Source organism: Vulpes vulpes, chromosome 1, assembly GCF_048418805.1.
Source record: "Vulpes vulpes isolate BD-2025 chromosome 1, VulVul3, whole genome shotgun sequence".
NCBI classification, from domain to species: domain Eukaryota; kingdom Metazoa; phylum Chordata; class Mammalia; order Carnivora; family Canidae; genus Vulpes; species Vulpes vulpes.
The window spans coordinates 63411483-63439129 of NC_132780.1; the positions used below are offsets into that span (position 1 = coordinate 63411483).

The 27647-nt window shown below is 38.2% G+C and overlaps 1 protein-coding gene across 2 annotated transcripts in view; it reads right to left on the bottom strand.

Annotated features, from left to right (window-relative positions):
• The window catches only part of SLC35F1 (solute carrier family 35 member F1), a 381287-nt gene that overhangs the window by 57908 nt on the left and 295732 nt on the right, over window positions 1-27647 (bottom strand). For both annotated transcript variants that reach the window (XM_072765394.1, XM_072765396.1), the window contains exon 3: window positions 12734-12861. In XM_072765394.1, the coding sequence (XP_072621495.1) occupies window positions 12734-12861 (128 nt within the window). The remainder of the gene's footprint in view (window positions 1-12733; window positions 12862-27647) is intronic.

A 27647-nucleotide genomic window follows, 5' to 3' on the forward strand; every position in this document is an offset into this window, starting at 1 on the left:
AAACTGCCACTTATTGAACAGGGTGTGCAGGTGTTTACATATCTAATCTTCTTTAACATATTGGAATTTGCTCGATCTGGACATGGGTGTCATTCAAGGTAGTCACGCTAGAAGGTCACGGGTGTATTTTAATGAAGTTCTCATTGCTCAAAAACATTTTGAACTTTCTGAAATCACCTTGAGAGCTCTCACTGGAATATCCTTAGTGGAAGTAACTGCTCATTCTTCGAGAGTAGGTTTTATATTTTGGAAAGAACACAAATGCTGGATTAAGCTAGATAATATTTTTGGGATCTAAAGGAAGGATAAATTATAAAGAAATTTGCATGACTTAAAATTGGCTCTGAAGATGTGAAGGAAATTCTACAATATTTTGAACAATGGTAGACACATCTAAATAAGTGTACAATAAGAAGCCCTTTGAAGAATAATATTAATTTGAAAGTATAAATTTGGCTATGTTTACTAAACTCCTTTGTTTATAACTTATACAGTAAAATATTATTATTACTTCAAGGACATTTTTATTTGAAAAGAAAGAGAATTCTTATATAGGAAGACATTTCTAATGAAACCATTTGGCGTTTGCTGACTCTTAATTCTCATGTTACACTGTCTAATTAGGGAAGCTACTTCTTACAAACTAGCTCTTTTCAAGTCCATTATCTTTTCATATTGTATCCCCTAATTAAATCCTTTATAGGATATAGGATTGTTTTTTAAATGAACCCAAACTAGATCACTGGTTTAAAAAATTCTCAACTCTTGTTAACCAATACATAAAATCTTTTACTCTCTCTTTTATTTTATTAATAATCTTTAATGTTCCAAGAAACCAGGGAAGTTAATTACCTGGAGAAAACTATGAGAAATTATCAATAATGTTATTTATAGAATTTTGCTTAGAGAAAGGCAGAGAGGATGATTTGAAATAAAAACATGATTAAACTTCTATCAAAAGATTTCATATGTATAAAAATCACTTAAAGGCCAAATGAACACATTTGGGCAATGAGCATACCTTAATTGGCAGGATTTTAAAGCATTGCTAATTGGAACACTTTTTTTTTAAAAGATTTTATTTATTTGACAGCAAGAGAGGGAGTACAAGCAGGGGGAGCAGCAGGCAGAGGGAGAAGGAGAAGCGGGCTCCCCACTGTACAGAGAGCCTGATGCAAGGCTTGATCCCAGGACCCCAGGATCATGACCTGAGCCCAAGGCAGATGCTCAACCCACTAAGCCACCCAGGTGCCCCAAGGAATACTTTTTTTTTTTTCTAATTAAGTATAGCTGATAAACATCCTTAAATTACTTTTAAGTGTACAACACAGTGAATCATATTCTATACATAAAGTACAATTCTATACATAAAGCTCACTCCAGTAAGTATAGTCACCATACAACATTATTACAATATTATTGACTATATCCCCAGTCTATACTTTTAATCCTGTGACTTATTTATTTTATAACTGGAATTTTGTATCTCTCAATCCTCTTTACCTATTTAACCCATCACCCAACCTCCTCCCCTTTGGCAACCACTGGTTGGTTCTCTGTATTTATGATTCTGGTTCTGGGTTTTTTTTTTATTTGCTTTTTTTTTTTTTTTTTTGTATTTTAGGTTCCACATATAAATGAAAGCACATAGTATTTGTCTTTCTCTGTCTGACTTATTTCACTTAGCATAATACCCTTGAGATCCGTACATGTCGCAGGTAGCAAGATCTCACTTTTTTATGGGTAATATTCCAGTGTTCGTGTGTGTGTGTGTGTGTGTGTGTGTATCACATCTTCTTTATCTATTCACCTATTGATAGACACTTACATCACTTCTATATTGTGGCTATGGTAAATAATGCTGTGGTGAACATAATGATGCATATATCTTTTCAAATCAATGTTTTTGTTTTCTTTGGGTAGATGCCCAGTAGTAGAACTACTGAATCATACTGGAACATTCTGACTTTCAAACATTTAATTAGTTAGTTTCTATTAAGACTTAGAAGTCATAAATTTCCAAAGTAAAGAAAACTTTGAGTTTTGAAATTTTATTTACTTGGACATTAGAAGATTTTGTTTTTAATACTATGCTTTCTGTCTCAGTCTCATTTTCTCCATCTCTCTTTTTCCCTTTTGCATATACAGACACACACACACATTTAGAGGTGCTCACTAAATCTACTTGCAAGTCCCTACTTACATGAATGGGAACACTGACTAAACGTGTCCATTTGCCCATAATTTCACTGATTGTATTCTGTAGAGGGCATGTATATTTGGAAGGTGTAAGGCAGTCAGCAGTTAACAGATTAATCTGTGGAGTACAGAGACAGACCTTGGGATATCCAAGTCTGGGCCACCTGTATCTTCCCTCTGCCCTGTTCACTCTTATCCACCAAATACACCAGGCTAGGCATTTTGGCCACTAACTCTGAAAATATAAATCCTTGTGTGCAGTATAGTATTGGACTAAGGAGTGTTTTGTCTTTCACAAACTCAGTGTATAGAAAGAATACCTATAGAAACAAATATAGTTACTGTTCATGGTTCAAAATGGTTTCTAAGAAATCATTTATAAGAAATACCTTGTACATTTCCCAGTGTGTTAAAAATATAAATCATTTTCAAAAATTTATTTGGAAACGGTATTTCAGGAACATGTTCGTTGCAAAAAAAAAAAAAAAAAAGATGGTGCATCTGTACCACAGAAGAAAATTTCCTTGATTTTTTTACATGTTCAGCAACAGCATTCCATGGTTTTAAGGTTTGTTTAGCCCCTGGTACTGTGAAAACATGATTCCAAGTAGGACACTACCGTATTTGCTTGTGCAATTTCCCTTGATATTTTCACTCCCAAACAGAGTGGGCTGGAAGAATTTTGTTTGGAACCAGGAGCGATCTCATTAATCTTTATGAGATTTCACCTCTATTGACTGGCAAATGGTCTTACATGAGGTAACACAGTAATCAATCAGTGGCAAAGCTAATTGGAATGTGGGTTTCCTAACATTTGCCTTGTGTCTCAAGCAAGGTCTTCCACCTACATCAGTTTGTACGCAACTGTACAATTTTTCATTGCCAATTTGCTGTCCAAGAGTGAGAGTGTGTGAGAGGATGGACTGGTTTGGGTGACAGGTGTCTTTTTAATTTTTTTCCTAAATTGGATCAATGGAAAGAACACACCAAGTGGAAAATATGTGAATAAAAGGGAGCTGGTATCTTTTGAGCACCTACCACATGTTGGAGGCATGGCTATAGGAGTGGGTGTCCTAGCTTGGCTGACTAACTGTCACACCGATCTCAGACAAGTCTGGGAATGCTGGAAGACCAGTGAAAGTTCCACCTACAGGAAGGACGGAGGAACTTGACTGAGGAAGGTGTTGGAGGTGGTGGCAGGATCAGAACAATATGATGTGCTATTGTTTGTGCCACTATTTTTGCCTCAGGCTGCGGGGAAACAAGGACCACTGCACCTGATGTTACATTTGCATACCTAGGACCACACCAGAAGGCAGGTTTTCTAAATTCTTAGAAGCAGGAAAACTGATGTTCAGACAGAAAGCAAATGTACAAGGGGATCTCACTTATTTATAACCTGTCTACATGAGCCATTGGAGCTGACAATAACCAGGGAACCAAGTGGCCCTGCCTTGCTGTGGGATTCACGCTGTCAGTAAAGTCTAGGTTTATAGATCCCACCAAATGTCTACTCTGGAGAGTCCTTTCTGTCATTGTGGATTCAGCCCCTCCTCTCTGTAATATAGCTACATTTTATTACTGTTCACTCTACACTGAAATCTGTGTATACATCTGTCTTCCAGAAAAACAGGATAAAGTTTTTTGGAAATTCAATTTCCCATCCGTTCAATCATGCCCCATACAGCCTTCTACCCATTAAATGGAGCCATGAGGAAAAAGAGAACATGTCTTAGGTCCTTTATAGAACAGAGAGGTCATTCATCAGCTTTCAAACACCAAGCTGCCTATCCTGACTTCTTCAATAAAGAAAGGTCTAGAGCCAGCTTCAATGACAGAGAAGGGATAAATTCTGTAATTCTTCTTCCACCATATCAAGAATTAATATTGCGAATGACATCAGAGTGTCTTCCAGAATGTGGGAGGTTGCTCTTTCCTACCTAAGGACCCAACCAGGATGCCTGGTGTCCTGGAAGGAGGATGTGACACAAGGAAGTCCATGCTAGAGAGAAGATGGAGGGACATGTTTGTCTCTCCCACCATGGACTGTGGGAAGAGAAAAGGAAATTAACATCGGAGAAGTGAGCGCTGAGTCACGTGTGCCCAGAGGTGCCCTCTCTGGATTAAAGTCCCAGGGGAGAGAGAAGGCTAGATAGAGAGGAAGCAAGCAAAGTGCTGGTTTCCTTTTGGGATGGCCACACCAACCTGAAGAGGCCACATCAGAGAACAATGAGAGGTAAAGTATCATTGGCAGAGAGCACTCTAGTTCCCCAGAATCCTTTTTGGCTCCTGTTTGCCAGACGTCTGAGTGCTCTGCAAAGGGGTGCAGGCTGGCTTACCTGGGGTTGGGTAAGGGGTTCCAAGTGGCAGGTGCCAACAAATACCTGGAGGCCACAGCATCAAGGAGCATCAGAGGGCCAGTCAGCAAGGAGAGGGAGACCACGGGTGGCAGAGTGAACATCAGAGCGCCAGGCCCAGAATGGGGCAGGAGCTCCATATCCAGCAAGTGCACACCCAACAACAGGAGGATTGTCCTACAGTGGAGAGCAGCCAAAGGACCAACATAGCCCCAAGGTCACACTACAGACCCACCCACACACCATCTCAGAAGTGAGTATGGAGGAAGGGACTTCTGAGAGGCTGAGCATTTGTCCAAAAGCTGCTGAACTCTCCATAGAAAATTTGTAACTGGAAGAAATTAGTAATTTTTATATCAGATCAGACCTTTCCCTCTACCTACTGCTATTCAGCCAGTTTGTGGGCATTTTCGGGGAAGGTTCACTAGAAATATTTGATAAACTATAGGATATAAAGAAGGTGTAGATGTCTTGAACATCTAAGTATACCATTACTGAATCTGTATCGGGGCAATGCCTATAACACTTGAGCTTCCTGAGAGCTGGGACAGTTTTTCATCATCCTTACATCCCCAGAGCATAGTAGAATACTCAAAAGGTGTTTAGAATTCCATATCTGAGTCCTGTGTGAATAAATGAGCTTACTGATGATAAAACTACTAAAGGTCACTGTGTTGTCTTACCCCATATACAACTCACCTTTAGAAATTCATCCTTTCATTTATTAACTTACTTATTCAAATATTTCATACATTTTTGGCATCTATGTATACATGACCTTGTGAAGGAAACAAAGATGAACTGTTTGTTCATTTATTCAAGCACCAGAAATTTATTCAGTGCTTACTGTGTACCAGGTACACAAGTCCCACCTTCAAGTCCTTACAGATAGGCAGGAGGGAGGAAGTATGTAAAAAAAAAAAAAACTATCATGAAAAGTAGAAAATGACAGTGACCATAAGAAAAGTGAAGATAAAGAAACAGAGTCAAGACTGGATCCAGGGCATGTTTTCCTGTCCTCCAAGCACGGTTGTTACAGAGTACAGTGGAAAGGAGGGAGAGAGGTGCTCCTCTTCCTTTCCAATGGCTTTACCTCTGGCATCTGGGGGAGCAGCCCATGGGCTTTGAGTCAATGGAGGTAGAATATAAATGCTTTCTTATGTAGAAGGCGGTTCTATAGAACACACTTAAAGACAGGCTGGTGGGGGGGGGGGCACCTGGGTGGCTCAGTCAGTTAAACATCTGACTTCAGCTCAGGTCATGATCCTGGGGTCCCAAGATCGAGTCCCACATTGGGCTTCCTGCTCAGCAGCAAGTCTGTTTGTCTCTCTGCATCTGTCCCAGTCCCCTGCTCATGCTCTCTATTCCTTTCTCTCTCAAATGAATAAATAAAATCTCAAAAAAAAAAAAAAAAAAAGACAGGGGATGCCTGGGTGGCTCAGTGGTTGAGCATCTGCCTTTGGTTCAGATCATGATCCTGGAGTCCCGGGATCAAGTCCTGCATTGGGCTCCCTGCAGGGAGCCTGCTTCTCCCTCTGCCTATGTCTCTGCCTCTCTCTGTGTCTCTCATGGATAAATAAATAAAATCTTAAAAAAAAAAAAAACAAAGACAGGCTTAGGGATGGGCATAGTAATGGAACTAAGGAGAGGCTGAAGATAGTTTTTGTATGTTCCTTTGATGATAACCAAGGGCTTATATTCTCTCTCAGGATAAAAGGCTGACAGATAACCTGCAGTGCTCAATCAAATATTTAGATTTGAACTGCTACATATTTAAGTTATTTCTACAATCATGAGAATAAAAAGTCCAGATCTAAGAAATCCGAAAGACATTCAGAATATCATATTCCCTTTAAGGGTAAGAACTTTGTATGCTTTAAAAGCTTTGCTTTTTCAATGTACTTTAAAATATCTCTGGAATAGTCACAAACTGCCTCAGTCCTGCACCAGGGAAAGATAAAAATAGCAAGGGTAAAGAATGAGTTACAGTCTTAAAGCTGAGCTTGTAATCGTAAACTCAAGCCCATGGACCTGTTTCTAATGTGCATAGGTGGGTTTTGTCTCTGAGCTCATCTGCACTGGTGGAAATGCAAGTTGGCTACAAATAAGAAGTTTAGTGATTTTCTTTCATGTATCATAATTTCTTGACTATGATACTATGGGTACATGACCCCTGGGGAGGAGTGGTACCTCTCTCCTGTCTCCACTAAGCAACACATACTTTCTTCATCACACTACTATATTGTATCCTACCTGGTAACATAGATGCCCACTGTCCCACAGCAGGGCTTGGGTCTGGTCAGGAGTTGTATCTCCAGCCCCTTGCTGGAGCATTGGCATTTTTAAATTAATAAACACATCTGTAGCACAAGTCTACTCATATGGCTTAAAATGTAGACATAATAAGGTACAAACTACCCAGCCTTTCTCTGTATTTATTTAACTCATAACCTACTGAAAATTGACAAAGAGAAGACCCAGAAAGGCCTGAGAATTATGTCAAGCAATGAGGAAAAACTGTTGGATGTGTATATCATGTCATATTGTGTATGTTACCTGTAGATGTTGGATGTGTATGCCTTGTAGAATTTGTACTCACGATTGCATAGCACACTGTGCATTGGGGAGGCTGGCTTGCATTCTGCATCAACCTGCCCTAACATGCCTGAGTCAGAGGAGCAGGACAGAAAGAAAATAACCAGGGCCAGAGGGATTTCTTTCTTGTCCTCTGCTCCTGATGGAAACTACCTGAAGAATGGAAAGTGCTCTGAGGAGGAGGTGTGTTAGAGGTACAGACCCCACAGCATGGTTATCAGCAAGAGTACTGCAAATCGTTTCCAACGTGAGGTAATTTTAGTTACCAAATACCACGTTTGAAGAGACCAGCTTTCTTCTTATTTCACAGAAGCACTAGTTTCATCTGTTTGCATTTTAGTACTACATGGGTGAAAAAAGATGGATAATCTTTAGGCGAGAAGTTGTAAAGCTGATATTTCTACTGAAATGGTTCATATAGCACAGTTATAAAAATAGCATAGCTTTTAGAATTTATCCAAATGTCATTGCTAATCTACCTCAAAGTCACAGGCACTATGTATTCATTCCCTACAAGTCAACAAATACAAATTCACAAATGTGTCTTTAGAATACAATCCTTATAAATCCTTATAAATCTCTTTGTTTTCTAATAAAGGAAACAGTTGGATTTCTTCAATGTCTCTCCTCCATCATCTTTTTCCTTAATATGTTATCTCTTTTGCCATTGTTAACTTTCTTGAGCTTCCAACTATAAAGGCAAAGTTAAAAAAAAAAGTTCCCCCCCCCAAAGATGTTCAACATTATTAGCCCCTAGGGATCTACAAATTAAAACCATAATGAAATATCATTATGTATGTTTTGGAATGGCTAAAATAAAAGACAATAACACCAAGTACTGGTGAGGCTAGGGAATAACTGGGTCTCTCATTCATTGCTGCTCGGAATGTAAAATGGTACAGCTGTCCTGGAAAGCTGTCTGCCAGTTTGTAAAACCAAACAGGCACTTTCCATATGATCCAGCAATTATACTTTTGAGCATTTATCCCAGAGAAATGAAATCTTATGTTAATAAAAAAAAACTTGCAAATGGATGTTCATAACACCTTTATCTGTAAAAGCCCAAGGTGGAAATGACCCAAATGTCTTTCCACAGGTGGATGGTTAAACATACTCCAGTACTTCTAGACCATGGACTATTAGACAGCAATACAAAGGAATACAGTATTGATATATGGAACACCCTGGATGCACTTAAAGATGTTATGCTAAATAAATGAGGTAACACAGGGAGTTCTGCTGTGGGAATGGGGCAGTTCTGTATTCTGACTGTGGTAGCGCTTAGACAAATTTACACATGAGATCAAATGATACAGAACTACACACCATGCACACTTGATGGAAGGAAAAGGGGTAGAAAACTGAAAAAGGTCTGTAGTCTAGTTAACAGTATTGTAATAATATCAATATCCTGGTTTTGGCATTACACTAAAGTCATATAAAATGTATTGTATATACATTTTATATGTATAAACATATGTATAAATATCAATATCCTGGTTTTGGCATTACACTAAAGTCATATAAAATGTCACCATTGGGGAAATTTGCATAAATGGTGCATACTCCAGAAGTACTGGAGTATGTTTAACCATCCACCTGTGGAAATGGTGCAATTCTGTGAGTCTATAATCATTTCAAAAATATATATTTCCAAAAAAAAGAAAAGAAAGGAAAAAACATTTTTCCTCTCAAGTTTCATGTATCAGTTGTTTGTGATCTCTAACCCTACATTTGGTGAATGAACTGAAAGGCCAGGAAGAAAAGGCAAGGAGAGGTTCTTTCGGTCTTTTTGTTTTACATCTCTGTTTTTAAGAGAATCATGAAACACAAGTATTTGGTGCTGTCCAACAATTAGTGAAGATTGTCTTTGTGAATTGTCTGTTGACTTGTAGGGAATGTATACATTATCCAATTAGTGAAGAAGTGCTTTGAAAAAGGGTTACTGGGTTGCATCTTAACATTTCTTTCCTCAAACTTCCATGGCTCTCTTTTACTTATAAAATTAAGTCACACTCTTCATACTGACATTGAAAATCTCCTACAGTATGGCCCCAATTTAACTTTTCAGCTGCATCTTCCTCTATTGCTTTAAGAGAATCTATTGCTTCAATCTGTTCTCTACGCCAGAGCCCGAGTTTTCCTTAAAACTCAAATTTGGCTTCCCATGGCACTTAGCCTAAAGACTCAAACCTCTGATCTGGCCATTAAGACTCATAGTGTCTGGTCCCTGACTCCTTTTCCAGGTCATCTTGTACCACTCTTCTTTCTCTATGCCCAGCCAAATGACCTCTCCTTGCCATAGTCCTTCCCATGCAGGGCCTTAAGTACATTTGTCTTCTTTGCTTGAATCTCTTTCCACTCATTTTTTAGATTTCAGCTCCACTGTCAATTCTTTGGGAAAATCTTACCCAACCCCCTAGTTGAGGTCAAGTTGTTTTGAGAACTGATCTCACAGAACTGTGTTCCTTTTCTTTAGAACATCTATCCGTCATTATAACTATACTTCCATTCATTTGATTATTTGACTGAAAGCTCCATGAAAATATAGATCGTATCTATTTCTGCTTGCAACTTTGTTCACCACTTAATACAATGTCTTGAATGTAGATGTAGTCAGTAATCATTTTTTAAGTGACTGGATGAATCAAACTAGAATAATTGCTCTCCAGTCACATTCATTGGGTTTCCTGCCCCCATGCTTCTGTCATGCTCTTCCTTCCATGTGCAAAGCTATACCCCACATTTTATCCTCTCTATGTCTTATTCAATATTATAGACTCATATGAATGGATACCTTCTTGCCTTTGGAAATAAACACTGTCTCTGCCTCTGGAAACTGTAGCACTTAGGCATCTGTTTTCTTGCCATATTTGGTGTTGCTATCAATAGACCTTGCTTCTTGCCCTTTATCAATTCCTATGTTTCTGGAGGGCAAGGCTTATTCATTTCACTTTAAATCACCTGCAATAACTAGCTCATTTCTCAGATGCTTAATTAATATATTTTCCTTATTGATTAATATAAGTAAAAGCTAATGGCAGAGCCTATATTAGAAGCTGCATTGATTTTTATAGAAATAAAGGGAATTTATATAGAAATAAAGGGAACTTGTTAGTTCCACTGATTTGAATGAGTAAACAAAATTAAATTACTAAACAGCAGCACATACATGGTTCCCAGAGCAAATGCCTTCTATTCTGACCAATTATTATTATTTAATAGGTTTATTTGTTGTAGGTGGCAAAGTAATTCTAGAAATGTTAGAATCAGTTTTTTTTTTTTTTTTACTTTCCACTATTTCTTGCTCAGTAAATTACAATGAAGACCAACTGGTATCTCAGTAGAATTATTATTTTCCTTTCTCACCATAGAATTAAAATAAACCTTTTCATAAAATGGAACATTAAATTAGGCATTGAACAGCTAATTTGAGAGAAGTAGCAAGATGGATTAGGATGGTGGTGTATGCCATGGATTGAGCCAGTCATACCAGGGGACCAGCCTTAAGAATTAATTGCTACTGTTCAGAAAAAATTGAAAAAAATTTTTGGAAAAAGCTCCATAGAACTTAAGAAACCAATAATTGGTTGTGACTTGTCAATGCTTATAAGAAAAAAAACCAAAAACAAAAGACAACAGTATTTTCAAAGAAGGAAGTCTCCTCCTCACTCTCCGCTACACTCATTCATAGTTTTTAGCTCCGGGCTAATGGGCTCAGTTCTGCCACAAAGCTAATATTTGTCTCTTCCTTCTCCTACCATATCTGCGTAGACATCCTGGAGGCCTCTACATTTAGGTAGAGAACTGCTGGGAATTTCTGTCCCCCAAATAGTGGAAATCAATGCAATTGCATTAACTTCTTTAAACATTTATTTAGTACCTGGCATGTGCTAAGTTTTCTACTAGGAACAAGAGATGCAAAGGTGAACAAGAAATCACCCTTGCTGTGAAAGTACTCACAGTAGGGTGGAGTAGGTGGGCATATTCAAACATCATTCTTAGGTAATACAGACTGTGTAGACAGAGCTAACAAAGTGCCATGGGAGCACAGAAGAGAGAGATATGTTTTGTCACGGGGCTCATTGCAGTGAGGGAGAGTGAAGCTGAGTGTGGAGGTGCTGCAGCAGATTTCCCAGTATCCATTCACCTCTCCTCTCTGCAGCAGGTGACAGATATATGATTAGTGGGGTTGATCTCACCCTGACTCCATGAGTGAGTGCTGACTGGTGAGCCAGTGATCCTCAAGCAAGGATGGGACCTTCCTGCCAGAGGGCATTTGGTTGTTACCAGGCTGAAAACGATGTTGTTGGCATTAAGTGGACAAGGGCTAGGAATATTAAATGACCAATAAAGTAGGAAAGGGACCCAAATCATGAAAAATTGTCTCACCTCAGATAACAATAGTACTCCTATTGAAAAACCTAAGTCCAAAACAATCAGAAATCTCATCCTGTATTGGGTTGAGGACTCCAGTTTATTTTTATTTTTATTTTTTTTTTTGAGGAGTTCAATTTTTATGCCAATTAGCTCACAATCTTCCCGTACTGTCATTGTGGTCCAATCAGAATGGAGCTCTGGACTTTTCTTCAGTGGTTATAGACAAGCATCTTTGCTATCTTTCATTGGGCATGTAAGAAGCCTGTAGCCCCATCTAATTCCAGCTTAGACAGCTTCCCAATTCAATCTATATAACCGAAATATGTTTAGGTGATTGGTTTGCCTGTTTGATTCTTCATTTTTGTTATTGTTGTTTCTTAGCAAATTATTAGAATGTCAGGAATGTTGTTGTGGTATCAAGTCTAAGTAAGATATAATATACATGAATAATATTTTGTCTTCATCCCAGACCTTTGAGTATAAAATTCACAATATTGCCATAAAAGGAGAAATGGGAGTGAAACAAAAATGGTCAAGCTTATTATTTATGGTGTAATGAAGAATATAAATGGTGTCTGGTGAAAATCGTGAAAACCTAAATTTAAACTTGTGTAATTGTGTGTGTGTGTACAGGCATGTGCATAAAAGAAAATGAGAGGGAGGAAGGGAGGACAGTGGATGTCTTCATAAATAACACCATTTAGGAATTTATATCTTGTTCTTTTAGGAAAAATTCTGTCCCTTCAGGCTGCAAAATCTCCTCATTAAAGAAAGCTTAAAGAAAAGATTATTAAGAACCTTGATTACTTAGTCAAAGTCCATTAACATGTTCTAAAATGTTATAAGTTGTATTTAAAATAGCTCTGTTTTTATGCCTATTAATAACTCTCTTACTGATGACATATGATTGGTTGATAGTTTCCATAGCTAGAAAATATTTCCCTACATTGTCAATAGTTACAGTCTATTATGAACAAAGAGGAGAAAGACATCCAAATACATTTGAATTAAGAAAAATTAATAAGACAGAGAAATAAAGCTTTAGTTTTTATTTTTATTTTTTTTAAGCTTTAGTTTTTATACACTCAATTTCCCTCTTGTTGTAAAACCTATAGAATATTTAGATTCCCAGGTGACTAAACTGAAAGTAATCTACATCTGGAAACTAAGGAGGTTGAGAAGGATAAAAAAACCACTAGTACCTGGATACTGGTCAGAGTCGTATACTGGTAGGCCTTGACCACCAGGTAATTTGCTTCCAGGTCAATGAGTCCCAGGATCATATACTTCCACCATCTTCGTCGTAAAATTGCCAGGAGGTTTTCTTCTCCTACATTATGAAAGCGAGAAGTGGGTTAAGTACTGAATACATAATAAACTATATATTTAAAAGGATTCTAAAATATTGTTGTACTATATATTTTTTACTGTTCCTTAACAAATGTTTAATTAAACAAATGAATTGTGTCAAAGATTGACATGCTTTTACTTAGCTAATAGTCTTTATTGTAGATTTTGGCCTTTCAAGTTGGTTTCTATGCCAGAATAAGACTGAGCAGGTTTTTAGTTCACCATGAGAGGCATTTTCTCATTAACATGTGATGAAAAAAAATTATGCATGTAAAAATAAAAAGAAAGATATGACAGAAAGACTGCATAAACACACACAAAGTCCAAATTATTCTGAACTTAAGAATTGTGGTAAAATAGAAAGAAAATAGAAAGAAATGTAATGAGGGTAGTCCAATGGGCAAAGGCCTATGCTTGACAGCAGATCTGCAGTGAGACTCCAAGATGCCATCTTGAGCCCTTGCTCAATCTTGAACGTTACAATGCTTTAAACATTCTACTCTGGTGGTGTGTGGGTGATGGGAAAAGAAAGGAAGTAGGGGGTTACTCTCAGATGGACAAGAACCATAGGACCATGGTCTAAATATTGCCCCACCCCATCATCTTCACCATCTTGCCTCTTAAGCTTATATAGCATCAGAACCGATTTTGAATCCCTTAGTTTTTTATCCATATCTTTACATATTTCAAGCTTGAAATAAATCTCAATTCTCAAGGGGAATTCATGATTGTTAATAATAATAGCTCTTTGGAGCCAACCTGTGCGGTGTTTATAGAGGATCCAGAATATGCAGAAACCCTGAAAGAAGGGTGACTGTATTCATTATGTACTGCTGCATGACAAATTATCCTAAAACACTGCTGCTTAAAACAACAAATGTTTATTATCTCATAGTTTTGTGGGTCAAGGATCTAGACACAGCTTAAGTGAAACAGGTTCTGTTTCATGGTCTCTCAAGAAGTTGCAGCTAAATTGTCATCCATGGATGTGGTCACATCTGAAGTATTGACCAGCGTGGGATCTGCTTCTAAGCTCACTCAGCATGGCTATTGGCAGGTCCCAGTTCTCACCAGAAAGGCCTGCCTGAAAACATGGATGTTGGTTTCAGCCAGAATAAGCAATGAGAGAGAGAGAGAGAGAGAGGGAGATGATAGATATAGATAGATAGATAGATAGATAGATAGATGATAGATAGATAGATAGATAGATAGATAGATAGATAGATAGATAGATGATAGATAGATAGAGATAATAGATGGAGATGGAAACTATAACCTCTTTTATAACCTATTATCAGAAATGGGAACTCTCCTCTATTCTCTTCTTTAGAAGAGGGTTAATAAATTCAACCCACATTCAAGGGAAAGAATTTTGTAAGGATGTGAATACCAGGAGGCAGAGATAACTGGAGCCCATCTTGGAGGTTGGCTACCCAGTGACACACACCATTAGTACTATGGCTGTGCTTAAGCTGGTCTGCAAGAACCTCAACAGATTCCATATCCTCACCTGTCTCTGAGACATTCTCAGAACTTTGGACTCCTAATTTCTACCCCTGGCCTTACTCCAGCGGCCATGACAGGAGGTGAAGGCTTTGTCAACCTTATGGAGACTTGTAAAGCAAAGCTTTCCAGCTGCATAGAGAATGTATTATTGTGTCTAATTGGCAACAAGAAGGGAGAGGTCTCGGGACCTTCTGTAGCTAATCCAGTTTTCAAGCTTCTTTTGGATGCCACACTTTTCATATCCTTTGTTCCACGTACACTAAAAATCTCTCTGACTCAGTGAATTGCTAATTCCTGTTCATCCTTCAAAATTTAGCTATTCTCTGTCATTTTGTCTGATGCCACTGCCCCCTGGGCAATGTTTATCCAGCTCTGTATTTTCCTTTCATATGAACGTGATTACTTAGCAATTGTCCCTTCACTAAACTGGGAGTTTGGGGATGATAAGACATCAATGTCTTACTCATACATGTATCCATAGCTCTTAGTATACTGACATATAGTAAGGATTAGCTAAGTGTCTTGGAATGAGTAAATAATTGAACTGAAAAAAACATGAAGAGCTAGTTCTCTGAATATGTCAAGAGTCAGCTCTAGAATATGAGTCACACTTCTCAGTGTTTTGCACTGAGATTCATAGCTGGTGGATGTGATCCCTAAGGTTATTTCTTTACAGCCAGCTCATTTTGGCAATGCCCCTGCACAGCATTTCTGCCTTTCTTACTTGCCTTTGCATCTGATCAATCAACAGACCTTTCATTATTTATCTTGTAAATTAGTTATTTGTAACCTGATTAAATAGTCATGTCTTCTTGAGAGATTTTAAAAAATCTCAATGTCTGGGAACAGCCGCCCAAAATTCTGATGTGATTGGCTTTGGGTGGAGTCTGGGCATTGGGTTGAGGATCAAATCTTTGACTTTCAAATGACTGATGTCCAATGGTCATCCTCAGGATGACCTGAAGTAGGAATTCCAAAGAGATATAACCACAGAGTACTGAAGGCTCTTCATACAAAAGAAACATCTGCACATCTGTCCTGAAGTATACTTTCCCTTGTCTTGTACCTGGGTTTTTTCTTGTGTTGATTCCTCTACTTAGACTATTCTTCCTTCAGTCTCTAAATGAAGAATCAGCATAGACAGTACCACCAGGAAGTCTTCCTAGGTCTGGGTTTCCCTGTAATGTGTTTCTTTAACACCCTTTGCCTATCCCACATATACTACTTATCTCACTATATTATAATTACCTGTTTTCTTGACTGTATTACTTATTATATTATTAACAATTTGAAGAGAGTGGCATTGCTTTGGTGATCACTTTATCTCTAAGATCTAACAGTAAATGGTGAGTGGTCAATAAATAATATGAAATGTATGAATAAATTTCATGTTTAATAATCTCAGCAATGCTAAATAGATCGAAATTGAGGCACTTAAAATATATCTACTATAAACATTCATGTTTCAGACAATGAAAATTGTTTTCTAGTTAGAATGTAGGCAGCATCTGACACAATTAATTTGGTGACCATTTTACACATGACATACTATACATAGGACATAAAAAGGTCGATGGCATATTTAAACTGCAAAGCTGCAATTCTATAGTCACAGGTCATTGTCCCAGTTAATTTACACGATGAACAGAGAATTGCCAAACTCAGAGCATACCAGCCACATCTCAATGATGTAAGACTGAAAATCTGGGTCATGGTCCTGTGTTTGTTCTACCAATCAATAACATATTCAAAGTGTAATTCATTACACAGATTTAAAGGAATGATTAGTTGCCTTGCAGTTCTGAAGAAGTCTGCAAAGCAAAACACCCTAAATAAATGTTCCATGTTGTTCCATATTGTTTCATCGGAAGCACCAGAAAACATACGACATTCTTGCATACCAGAATTATCCAGGATAGCAAGAGAGCACTTTTGTATTTTCAGCTAAGCAAAAAATCCAGCCCTTAAAAGGACTGCTTAGGGATTTATCTACATGACTCTCATTAACACTGATGTACAATAGGCCATTAAAATTCTTTCTAGAATAATGAAAATGCATTCTTTACAGCCTTTGTGCCAAACTGCTCCCTAAATCTCATAAAATAGGGCCATCCATAAGAAACACCAGCACAATTGGTGGTATGTTAATGTTTTGAAATTCTTTTTTTTTTAATTAACTAGAAGGAATAATAAAATCCATGGGTAGAAACTTTAGAATTACAGTTTCCCATTTAAATGCATTCTGTTAATTATTTTTATCATCGATATGTTCAAATATAAATAAAAATTTTAGAGAATAATAAGGTAACCTCCAGCCTGATTTAATAAATGTCAACATTTTGCCACATTTTGCTTCAGAAATTTGGGGTTTTCTTTTTTTTGAGGAAGAACATGTTACAGACAAAAACCAAAGCTCTTTTTCTGTTCTTGCCTGATTCCATTCCTTTTCCTCCTTCCTCAAATCGCTGTCTTGATATTGTGGATTCTTCATGCTTGTGTTTTTATTATACATTTTCTACATATATTTGTATTTGTATCTGAAATAGTATATAACTTCTTTTGGTGTGTTTTTAGACTTTGAATGAAAGTTTACTGTATATACTGTAGATGTCCCTCTGGATTTCTTTTTTTTTTTTTAATGCTTAACATTGTCTTAGAAATGCATCCCTATTGTTTCAAGTAAAGCTAACCCATTTATTTTAAACATTGCATATTATCATATTTATGACTACGCCACAATTCATCCAGTCTCCCACTAACAGACATCTAAGGAACAGTGCAGCAAAGAAAGTTACCTTAGTTTGAAGCAACAGCATTCCACTGACAATAACCACATCAACAATTAAGAATAGGGAAAGAAATTACTGACAGTCTTGATCATGTCATTTATATCTAATTTTACTAAGCACCGACAGCATGATCAATCAAAAGTGTTTTTGAATTTTTGTAACAAGTAACTTCTATGATACTTACTCTGTATCAGGCCATATCTGCATGCTTTACAAATACTAACTTACCTAATCCCCATAATAATCGGATATAGTAGACATTGCCATTAACCCTATCTGCAGAAGACAAGACCAAGGCATGGAGGAGTTGAGGAACTTGCCCCAAAGGTCACACAGTTAAGGCAGGATCTGGACTCATGACAATTGGGCACTAGGCTTCATACTCATAAGTACTGTATAATCTTGCCTCCCTGATTTGTAAATGTGGCATTGTCCTCAGGAGTCACAGATTTATTAATAAAGGCCCTCTCATGACCTACCTGTCCAGACACCTGCTGGATGCCCCTCTGCTAACTCCACGGGGGGCCCATCACATTGAAGCCCATGTGTGTGGCACCCCCCCTGGAGTTGCCAGTGCCCAATGATGCAGCTCCTGAAGCACCTTAGGGATCAATATGTGTACCATCGCCATCAAATCAGTATCAAGGATTTGGTGTCTCCTTGCCTAATCTAAGTCCACGACAGAATTTCCCTTGTGAAATTTTACATTGTGAAATGTAAAATAAGCTTTAAAATCAATTCTATGGCTTAAAAAAACTCTAATGACAAGAATTACCGTTTTATGTTGTACTGCTTACTAAAGCTGCAGGCATGGGATCAATGGTCACATGTGGGGTGGGGGGAGGGTGGTGGTGATGAATACGTGCTGAATGAAGGAGGAGAAAACTTGCATAAAAACTGAAACATGGTTCATATTCATGGCAGTGCCTGGAAGACTGAAGATCTTTGATCCACAGTGTTCTTGTTCGCCCACCCCCAGTGGTCATCTGAGTAAAGAATAATAGTACTGTAAGACCACATGGGAGGTAAATTCAGCTCCAGGAACAAGAAGCAGCATTATTCTTGGGACATTTTCATTAAGGGCTCTCATGGGTGGTGTGATCCTTCATGGTGTTCTTAGGCAAGAACAGAACCCAGTACACTTTGCGCAGAGAGTCTGCAGCAAGCACAAAGCCCCGACACAGGAGGAGACCCTTAATCCTTGAACGGATACCCTCTTGTCTCACAATTTGGAGCCATAAAACTGTCTTTCTTTACCAGAGCTCTAAAGGGAAGTGTTTTAAGTATTAATCAGTGAAACCGTAAAAAACAAATGACTGTTAATCACTCACCTTTAAAAGCTAAAGTTTAGTATTAGGATGTAGAGCTTAAAGCAATTCTCTTTAGTGAGAAAAGTGAGCAAATAAATGCACTAATAAGGAAATGAAAATATAAATTGTTCACAGAAAGGATTGCAACCAGTTTCACTTGATAATATGAACCCAATATACAAAACACAAAAAAGGTAGATAATAAGATCCCATTTTGTTTGTATGCTTTTAGTCATTTTTGCTATTACAAACAGGTACTGAGATTAGAAAGAGCACAAAAGACAGTGTTTTGTCTCGGTAGCAAGCAGACTTGGGTTTGAACACAGACAGCCTTCTGCTATGTGGTACTAGGTAACTTGGTAAATGGCTCTAAACCGCAATCCCGCTACTACAAAATAGGGGTTATAACAACAATCTCATGGGGTATTATAGATTAAAGGTAGCATGAGTAATGTATATAAGCGAGTCTCTAATATAAGGTACGTGCACAAAACATGACAGCTATTGACAGGGTTCGGAAAGCCTTGTAATCCTTCTAGCCATCCACAACGTGCTAGCTCACTATGTGGGGTAGATGCTGCATAGAGGAAGCCCAGGAAAGTGAACCCTCATCATTATTCATTAGGGCACTGGCCATACATCCCTCTCTGTCTCTTCCCCTGGATCACACTGGAGCCAGCATAAGATGTAGGACATTTGTCCAAACTACAGGCAGGCTGAGGGTCTTGTCTTTGACACCTCTGGCCTGGAACAAACCCGTGTCTTGATACTTTGGATCACATCACTGACTGGAGAGCGGAGGCTCTGAGAATGCACCAGTTCTCTACCACGGCATCCCCGTCCCCCTCAGCCCCTCTCTTGTTTACATATCCTCACCTGTGCCTCACACAGTGAGTTAGACAAGTTAGTCAGTGTATGAATAACACCTTTAAAATCTGCTCAGTCATCTGGCTGTTTTCCAGAAATGTCTAATAAAATTTTGGAAAAATATCGAAAAGCAGCTAAAAATGAATTATAATCACATCAGGTTCTGGTAGCTGTTACTTTCAGATGAAAATGAGAGAGAGAAAAAAAAGCCTAGATGTGTGGAAGTGATTACACACAGGATAGGCTTATTAACAAGAAATTCATTTTATTTCTTTCAAAGTTATGTTTTTGGCATTGATAATTAAAATATAACATTCTAGCTCTAATTATGAGCTCAATCTATTACCTCTTCTGAGATAAAAATGTTTACACACTGTAATATGAAAATAAAAGTCTCAGTGTATGTTACTATTTTTAACATGTACCAAATGACTTAAATCTTAGAAAACTTATCTTTCTGGGTTTTTTTTTTTTCAGCTGTCATCTTGTTTTTTTTAAGATTTTATTTATTTATTTTAAAGATTTTATTTACTTATTCATGAAAGACAGAGAGAGAGAGAGAGAGAGAGAGAGAGAGAAAGAGACAGGCAGGGGAGTCTGATGCAGGACTCAATCCCAGGACCCCAGGATCATGACCTGAACCAGAGGCAGACACTTAACCGCCTGAGCCACCCAGGCAACCCAACTGTCATCTTTTATGAAGCTAAGATATATGATTTTATGTGGCACATTTATACCAAAATATCCAAATTTCCAAAATATCCAAACTTCCTGTTGTCTTGATGTGTATCAGAAAACACAATTCTTACCACTTTCTTCTTCATAGCAATATAAAAATTGGTGGCATATTTCCCTAACTTTTATCATACAGATAGTTAAAACACATAGGCAGATAAACAAAGAACTCTATAGGATATCTAAAAACCTATATACAAAAACTCCGTACCAACTATTAAATTCTGTCAACCTATACCTGTGTGTTATGGGTTGCTTTACCTCTTAGAAAATAGTGCATGAGATGTGAGGACCTCCCCTAGACAAATCCCACCTAGAACATAAAATATCCTTTAAAACATGTATACAAAAAAAATAAATAAATAAAAATAAAAATAAAACATGTATACAGTTCAGCATGCATTTTACATTCTTGGACAGAGTACTGTATGCAAGAATAAATGCGCTTGAATGGCTAAACAGTCATTATGAATAACTGAAAGGAGACTCTGAAAACCTTACAAATGCTGCATGGCCACACACAAAAACGTAACCCATTAAAACCAAGCCCATCTTTCTCCCCTAACCTCCTGTCTAGTTTATACCTTGTATGGAGTCACTACCCCTTGGGGACCAGTTTAACTTTGTGTATCTTTTGCAGTTATCTATGTGTGTAGGTTCTTGCTCTGAAAAGTCTCACCAACAATTCTTCCCTTTTGACTTAGGTAGTGAGTCTATGAGGCTGGGCCTTTCCCTTGGGGCTGCTGGGCTATTCAGCTCCAGGAGGCAGACTTCTCAGAGAACTCAACAAGAATGGTGGCCTTTGAAGTCATGTATATGGCAGTCACACCTTCCCTTCGGAGGGCAACGTAGGGAGAGCACTGGAGCCTTTAAGCAGTGGGCTCTAAACCAGTCTTGCCTATGCATTTGCCGTATGATGTTGTTCTGAAACTTAGTCGCTCTAAACCTCAATTTTCCTCATCTCCACATTAGAGCTACTAGGTGGTCCTGCCTTCTTGAATATTTGTTAGGACTAAATGAGATATTTGCAAAAGGCATGGTGCCTAGCAAATAGCTCATGTTATTATTATCTTGATTTTTATCATAGCAGGTCTTTCTTTCCTCATGCCCAACTCCCTACATAATGTAGTTGTATAGTAAAGAATTTAACCTTGCCTTAAAAGAGGTCTGATATTTGTCCTAGGCTAACAATATAATTTAGGGTAGGGGCTGGCTGGGACAGAAGGGCCAACAATGTGATTCAGTGTGGTGAATTTGGGTCACTCTCAGAGACTGGAGATTGAGATCAGCCACATGGGCAATGAATCACGCCTACATCGTCGAGTCCCAATAAAAACCCTCGATGCAGAGGGTCTAGTGAGTTTCCCTGGTTGGTGATATTTTGTCCATATTCTCACACATTGGTTTTGGGAAAGTAACACATCCTGACTTCACATGGAGAGTACAATGGAAGCTCTTGGCTTGGTTACTTCTCCTGGACTCTGCTCTATGTGCTTCCTCCCTTGGTTGATTGTTAATCCGTATGCTTTCCTTATAATGACTATTACCATGCCTATAGCAGCTTGCAGTGAGCTCTTAGCACATTACTGAACCCGAGCATGGTTCTGGGGATACTTCTCACCTACGAACTTGCAGTTGGTGTCAGCAGAGAGGGTAGTCCTATGTGAACCCTAAACTTTCTCACTTGGTTTAAACTCTCACAGTTGGTGTGAGGTAAGGGTCATGTTGTGGCTGTGCCCCTAAATCTCTGCAGGAGACTTTCCTCAAACACAACCTAATGTGTCTCTCTCTTGCTCAAGAACTTGAGTACATGTTAGGTGTATCTCAATAACCAGATGCCAGAATCCTCCAGGTCTGAATTCAAACGAAAACAAACAACTAGTCTCCTTTCCAGATGATGTTAAACAATGCATATGATTTTTATCTTAAAAAAGATTATAAAAACTTTGTGCTTTATCCCTAAATTTTCTGTCATTATAAGGAGATCGCTTACAATGGGAAATACTGCTCACAAGCTTAAAATGGTTAATGATAGGTTGGCTGTGTGTGGGGGCAAATGCTTTGATTTGAAATTATTCAAAGCAATCATAATAAAACTATGTGCTAATATAATCTCTCTATTTTCCTGGGTGAGCCCCGCTGAGAGGAAAATGTATTTGTCCTTTTTAATGACAAGACTATTTTCCTTTTCTTCATCCCATTTTGTGAAAAGTGACCCTACTTGCCTTTTGGAGGTTTCCTGTAATTGGCTCTGATGCCTCTTGACATTAGCAGATGAATCTGTCAGTTTTATGAATTTTGTTTCGAATAAAGAGCTGTGTAGCAGCTAATGACACATGATGTAAGGGGAAGAGGCCACAGCGGGCTTGCCTCTGGACTCCTGCTACTTGCTGAGCATATTCAAAAGACAACATGACAGAAGGTGCCAGCCTAAACTCTTGAGGGCTGACCTTGAGCTCTGACATGAGAACATCTGTCATGGTGGACATATAGGTTAGAACCAACATGAGAAATTAGCGAAAGAAGTGTCAACAGGCCAGAAATTCTGGTAAGGCAGAAAGCTGGTCAGCCTCCTCTCTCCCCTGTCCACCCTCCCACCTTCCAGCCCAAATGCCAAGCACAGATCTACCCAAGGCCATGTCTGCTACCTGACATCTATTTTTCATTGAACACCATTTGTCAGGCACTGACACTATATATTCATTCTCTCATTTACTTGCCACCCTCCACTCTAGGTTAAAAGCATAGAGCCAAAAAGACCTGTGTTGAGGTACTGACTCTGCCACTTAACTGGCTGTGTCACCTTGGGAAAGTTTACTCATTCGTAAAATGAGTCAAACACTACTTATTTGAAAATATGCTATGTGAATTAAATGAAAAAATACATGTAAAGTATCTGGCTTCCAGGAAATACTTAGCAAATGATAGCTTTGTTATTAATAGCCCTATGAAGAAAGTATTTTTCAGAGCATGAAATTGGATTTAGAAGTTAAGTAATTTGTCTAAGGTCGGTCCTGACTTTTTATTGGAAAATATTCACTGTTTGAAGAATGGTGCTTTTTGTTTACATGGTATGTTGTATGAAACAAATCAGAAATATTTTTATTTATGTGATCTTTCTGAAATTAGTTTCAGTAGAAACAAGGCAGTGTTTTCTGAGTAATGCAAGAATAGTATCAGTATTTCTGGAAATGCATATATATGTTCCCACATGAAAATATTAAAGAATATATTTTGGGGATTAAAAAGCTCCCACTATACTAACCTAGTGGCAATGAGCACTCTAGTACCCAGATAACCATCTTAAAATATCATTTTCCACCAAAAGAAATAATGGTTTTCTGATTTGATCAGAAATCAAGTAATACAAGTCAAGCCTGGGACATCGTGTCATACAAAAGAGCAAGAAAGTAATTGAACACTAGTAGGGTTGTGTCAAAAGGACACAGAGGCAACTTAAAGGGTCTTCCACATGAAGATAACAACTGAAATGGATCGAAATGCATCTGATATGCTTAGATCCATAAGTGCAGAAGAATTTGAAAGCAACAGCAGCAACAATTACTGCCAAACAAATTAAAAAAAAACCACAACCCTAATTGGCCATCATTAGAAGATATTAGTAAACCAATTCATTTTGGAAGCTGGTAAATCAAGGAAGGAAAAAAATCAAGTCTTTGTCCCCTGGGATACTCATATGAACTCTACCACTAGGTAACTAAATAGTAGATGGGGGGTGGAGGGAGATTGGTCTTTATGGTAATATTCTAACTAACACCATGATAAAGAAATGCAAAAATTAAATATAATTTTGTACCCCAGGATGAATTAATGGATATTGGCCTTGAAAGTTAAGCTACTAACATGACAAGGAAGAGACCATCAAGCATTATGTCTTATGCGTTTCCTGATGAAAGAACAAAATGCTACTTATAGAAAAAAACCTAAATCTGATAAAGTTTCTGGACTCAACTACTAATTTAGAGAATTCAGAGGTGAGAGAAGCATGTTAAAACACATTAGGAAGATTCAATCAGCAAAAAGATTGCAAGAACTGCTCTAATCTGGCTACTAAAGTTGGTCGGTCGGATGGCAGTAGCCACAGCAGCAAATAAAGGTTTGTTAGAAATGCAGACTCTTAGGCTGACCCCAAACCTACTAACTCAAAGTCTGCATTTGCTCAAGGGCCAGAGAATTTGCATGCATTACAGCTTGAGAAGCAGTGATTGTATAAGACCCATGGCAGTTTTGTCAAGAAATAAACTGCAGTAATAATAAGAGAAGAAAATCTATAGGTTAAAAGAACCTAAGAAAAATACCAATCGCCTGCAGGTGCAGACCTTATTCACATCTTGACTCAGACAAACTGTAAAAATATATATATCTATGAGACAATTGGAGATTTGAAGATTGACAGGATATTTAGAATTATTGTTAATTTTATTTTTTTAAAGATTTTATTTATTCTTGTGACACACACAGAGATAGGCAGAGACATAGGCAGAGGGAGAAGCAGGCTCCCTGCCTGATACGGGACTCAACCCCAGGACTTTGGGATCACGCCCTGAGCCGAAGTCAGACGCTCAACTGCTAAGCCACCCAGGCATCCCTTATTCTTCATTTTAAATGTGAACAAGGTATCATGGTTATGTTATTTTTAAACTCTTATCTTTTAGAAATACATCCTGAACTAGTTATAGATAAATCGATATAATGTCTGAGATTTCATGTAAAATAATACAAGAAGGGGAAAGTGGTGAGGATAAGAATAAATAAGGCTGACCATGATTTGAAATTTATTGAAGCTGATATATTGGCACATACATGTTCATTATATGGTTCTGTCTACTTTTCTGTATGTTTGAAAGTTTTCAGAAAAAGAAAGGCACAAAGAAGAAGAGGTTCGACTGCGAAGAGGAAATTTAGCTAATGGAATAGCCTTGGCCAGAACAGCTTGAGTATCAACAGCACCTCTATGTCTGCAGACTTCTTTAAGTATTTTACTGGTGTAGTCACATTCCTCCGTACAGTGTCCTTGACTTGTAGGTGATATTCTCTTTAACAGCCAGAGAATGCAGAAGTTTGAATTCTATTACTTCCATGTCCTCATTTCCGTCTTGGAGGTTGAGAGAAATACTTGGCAACTCTTCCAGCACAGGTTTTGACAAGTTCTTAATAACTAAGAACCTCTGTTGCTCGCGTCCCTGCATTCTGTTTGTGGATGTGCCTTGCCCTTGTGCTAATGGCCAAGATATTGCCTCCTTTTGTTGCTTTATTTACAGATCAAGCCTGTCTCTGCTGGGACTCCCAAGCCCTCACAGGGAATCTTCTGTTGGTGCATTGTAGCATCTGTACCAACTACTGAAGCTTTGTAAAGCTGCTGGTGGAGAAATCACTCCTCTCAAGGGTTAGTAGTGCTGTGCTCAGTTAAATGGATACCATTAAGAGGCATCTGGGTACCTCAGTTGTTTGAGCTTCTGACTCCGGCTTGGGTCCTGTTCTCAGGGTCCTAGGATGGAGCCCCGTGTCAGGGTCCCCTGCCCAGTGGGGAGTCTGCTTGTCTTTCTCCTTCTGCCCCTCCCCCCTGCTTATGTTCTCTCCCTCAAATAAATAAATAAAATCTTAAAAAAGAAAAGAAAAGAAAAGAAAACAACCCAAACAACTAGATACCATTAAGGTAAAATCTAACTCAGTGATAAGAGATGGTGTGATTTGAACTGTGACTGCCAAGAACCAGGAAAGGAAAAGGTGGCAAATAATAAGCTAACATCCATCCTAAGTGAAGCCTCCTGTGTTGGGTGGTGAATCCATTCTGAGCCTCGGATATCACACAGTTATTGCAGACCCAAGGATGTTATCAGCCTTTACCGCATACAGAGGCCTAGAATAAGTCATTAAACAATGCTAAAATATTTGGGAAGCAAGAAAACAAAACAGCTAGCGAGTCAGTTGTTTATAATGTTGTATAAATGTTTATTTCTTGATGGAATCAGATATTTACTATTTTCCCCTCAGCTTGTTCTAATCAGGTTCTTAGACTTGAGTGTGCTTTAGCATCACTTGGGGAGCTTTCCAGACCACTGATTTCTGGGTTGTGCCTCAGATATTCTCACTCAGCAGGTTGGGTTGGGGGTCAGGCATCTGTATTTTAAAAAGTGTCCTGGAGACTACAATGCTGCTTGTTGATGATTCCATTACATTTTAGCAACCTTGATTTAAACTAATAAATAAATTGGACTATTCCTCCCTGAGGCAAGGGTGACTCATTACTTCCTATCATTACAAAGAAAGACAACCAATTAGACTAGCAGGTGACCAGAACCATCTGACAGGCTTGTCCGTAGTACAGGATTAATCTGCTATCTGTTCCAAGCCCGTTGGAACCCAACAGAGTGGCAGGGCTATTTACGGACAAACGCACTATTCTAAGCCTTGCCCCAAATTCTACCTTCTCAAAGAAACTTCTCCATTTTGACCCACATTGACTTTTCCTCTGAATTCTTATAGTCCTTATACATTGTTCTATTGTTTTAGTAACTTAATCAACCTATATTATATTTTTAAAATATTACATGTGTGTATTTCTTCTGTCCTGAAATAGTAGTAAATGTAGGGAAAGCAAAGCCTCTGTTTTATAGTCTTTCTTTCTCTCTCTCTCCCTCTTTCTTTCTTTCTTTCTTTTTTTCTTTGATTTATTCATTTATTTGAGAGAGAGAGAGAGAGCACGCACAGGGGAGAGGCAGAGGCAGAGGGAGAGAGGATCTCAAGCAGACTCCCTGTGATCCTGAGATCATGACCTGAGCCGAAACCAAGAGTCAGATGCTTGGTCTGTGCACTGGGTTTGTCACATTGACTGTACCACCCAGGGGCCCCTGTAGTTCTTTTCTGTTACAGTCTTATGAACATACATCATTATCTGCTTAACACATATTTGTTGACCTTCTAACACAAACAAATCCTCAAACACATATAATATAGAACCAAAGGCCTTTGTTTTTATCATCTACTACATTTACACCTTATATTTTAGATTTTAACTTTCCTAAATTTTATTCATTCATTTATTATGTATCAACTATGGTGCTAGTGATTCAGCTCATGTGCACTGCCAGTATTAATAAAACCTAATGACCTAAGATAAAATTCATAGGATTGTATACCCTAAAGTAAAAGGTCAATTTTATGATATAATAGCTTTTTTTAAAAAAAAACACAACAAATACAAACCCTAATGACCTATACTGTCTTTCTTGAAGAGTGGATATGTATTCTTGGTTACGTGTCCATTGAAGGAATACAAGCCTCTGAGAAGTGAAGGATGAGTGTCCCTGAAGGGTGTCTGTCTCTGAGGCCCAGCAGGTGGCCTGTACTGTTCAGCAAGAGTCCATCCACACATTCTTATGACTTGAGGCTAATTACTAAAGGGAAGTGACCTCTTAGGAACTGAAATTGAACAGAATGTGTTCCAGAAATCCAGGGGGCTACATGGTAACTTCTAACGTAATGTGCCATTTGTCTGTGGATTTCTTAGGACATAGGGAAAAATTAGGAGTTTAAAG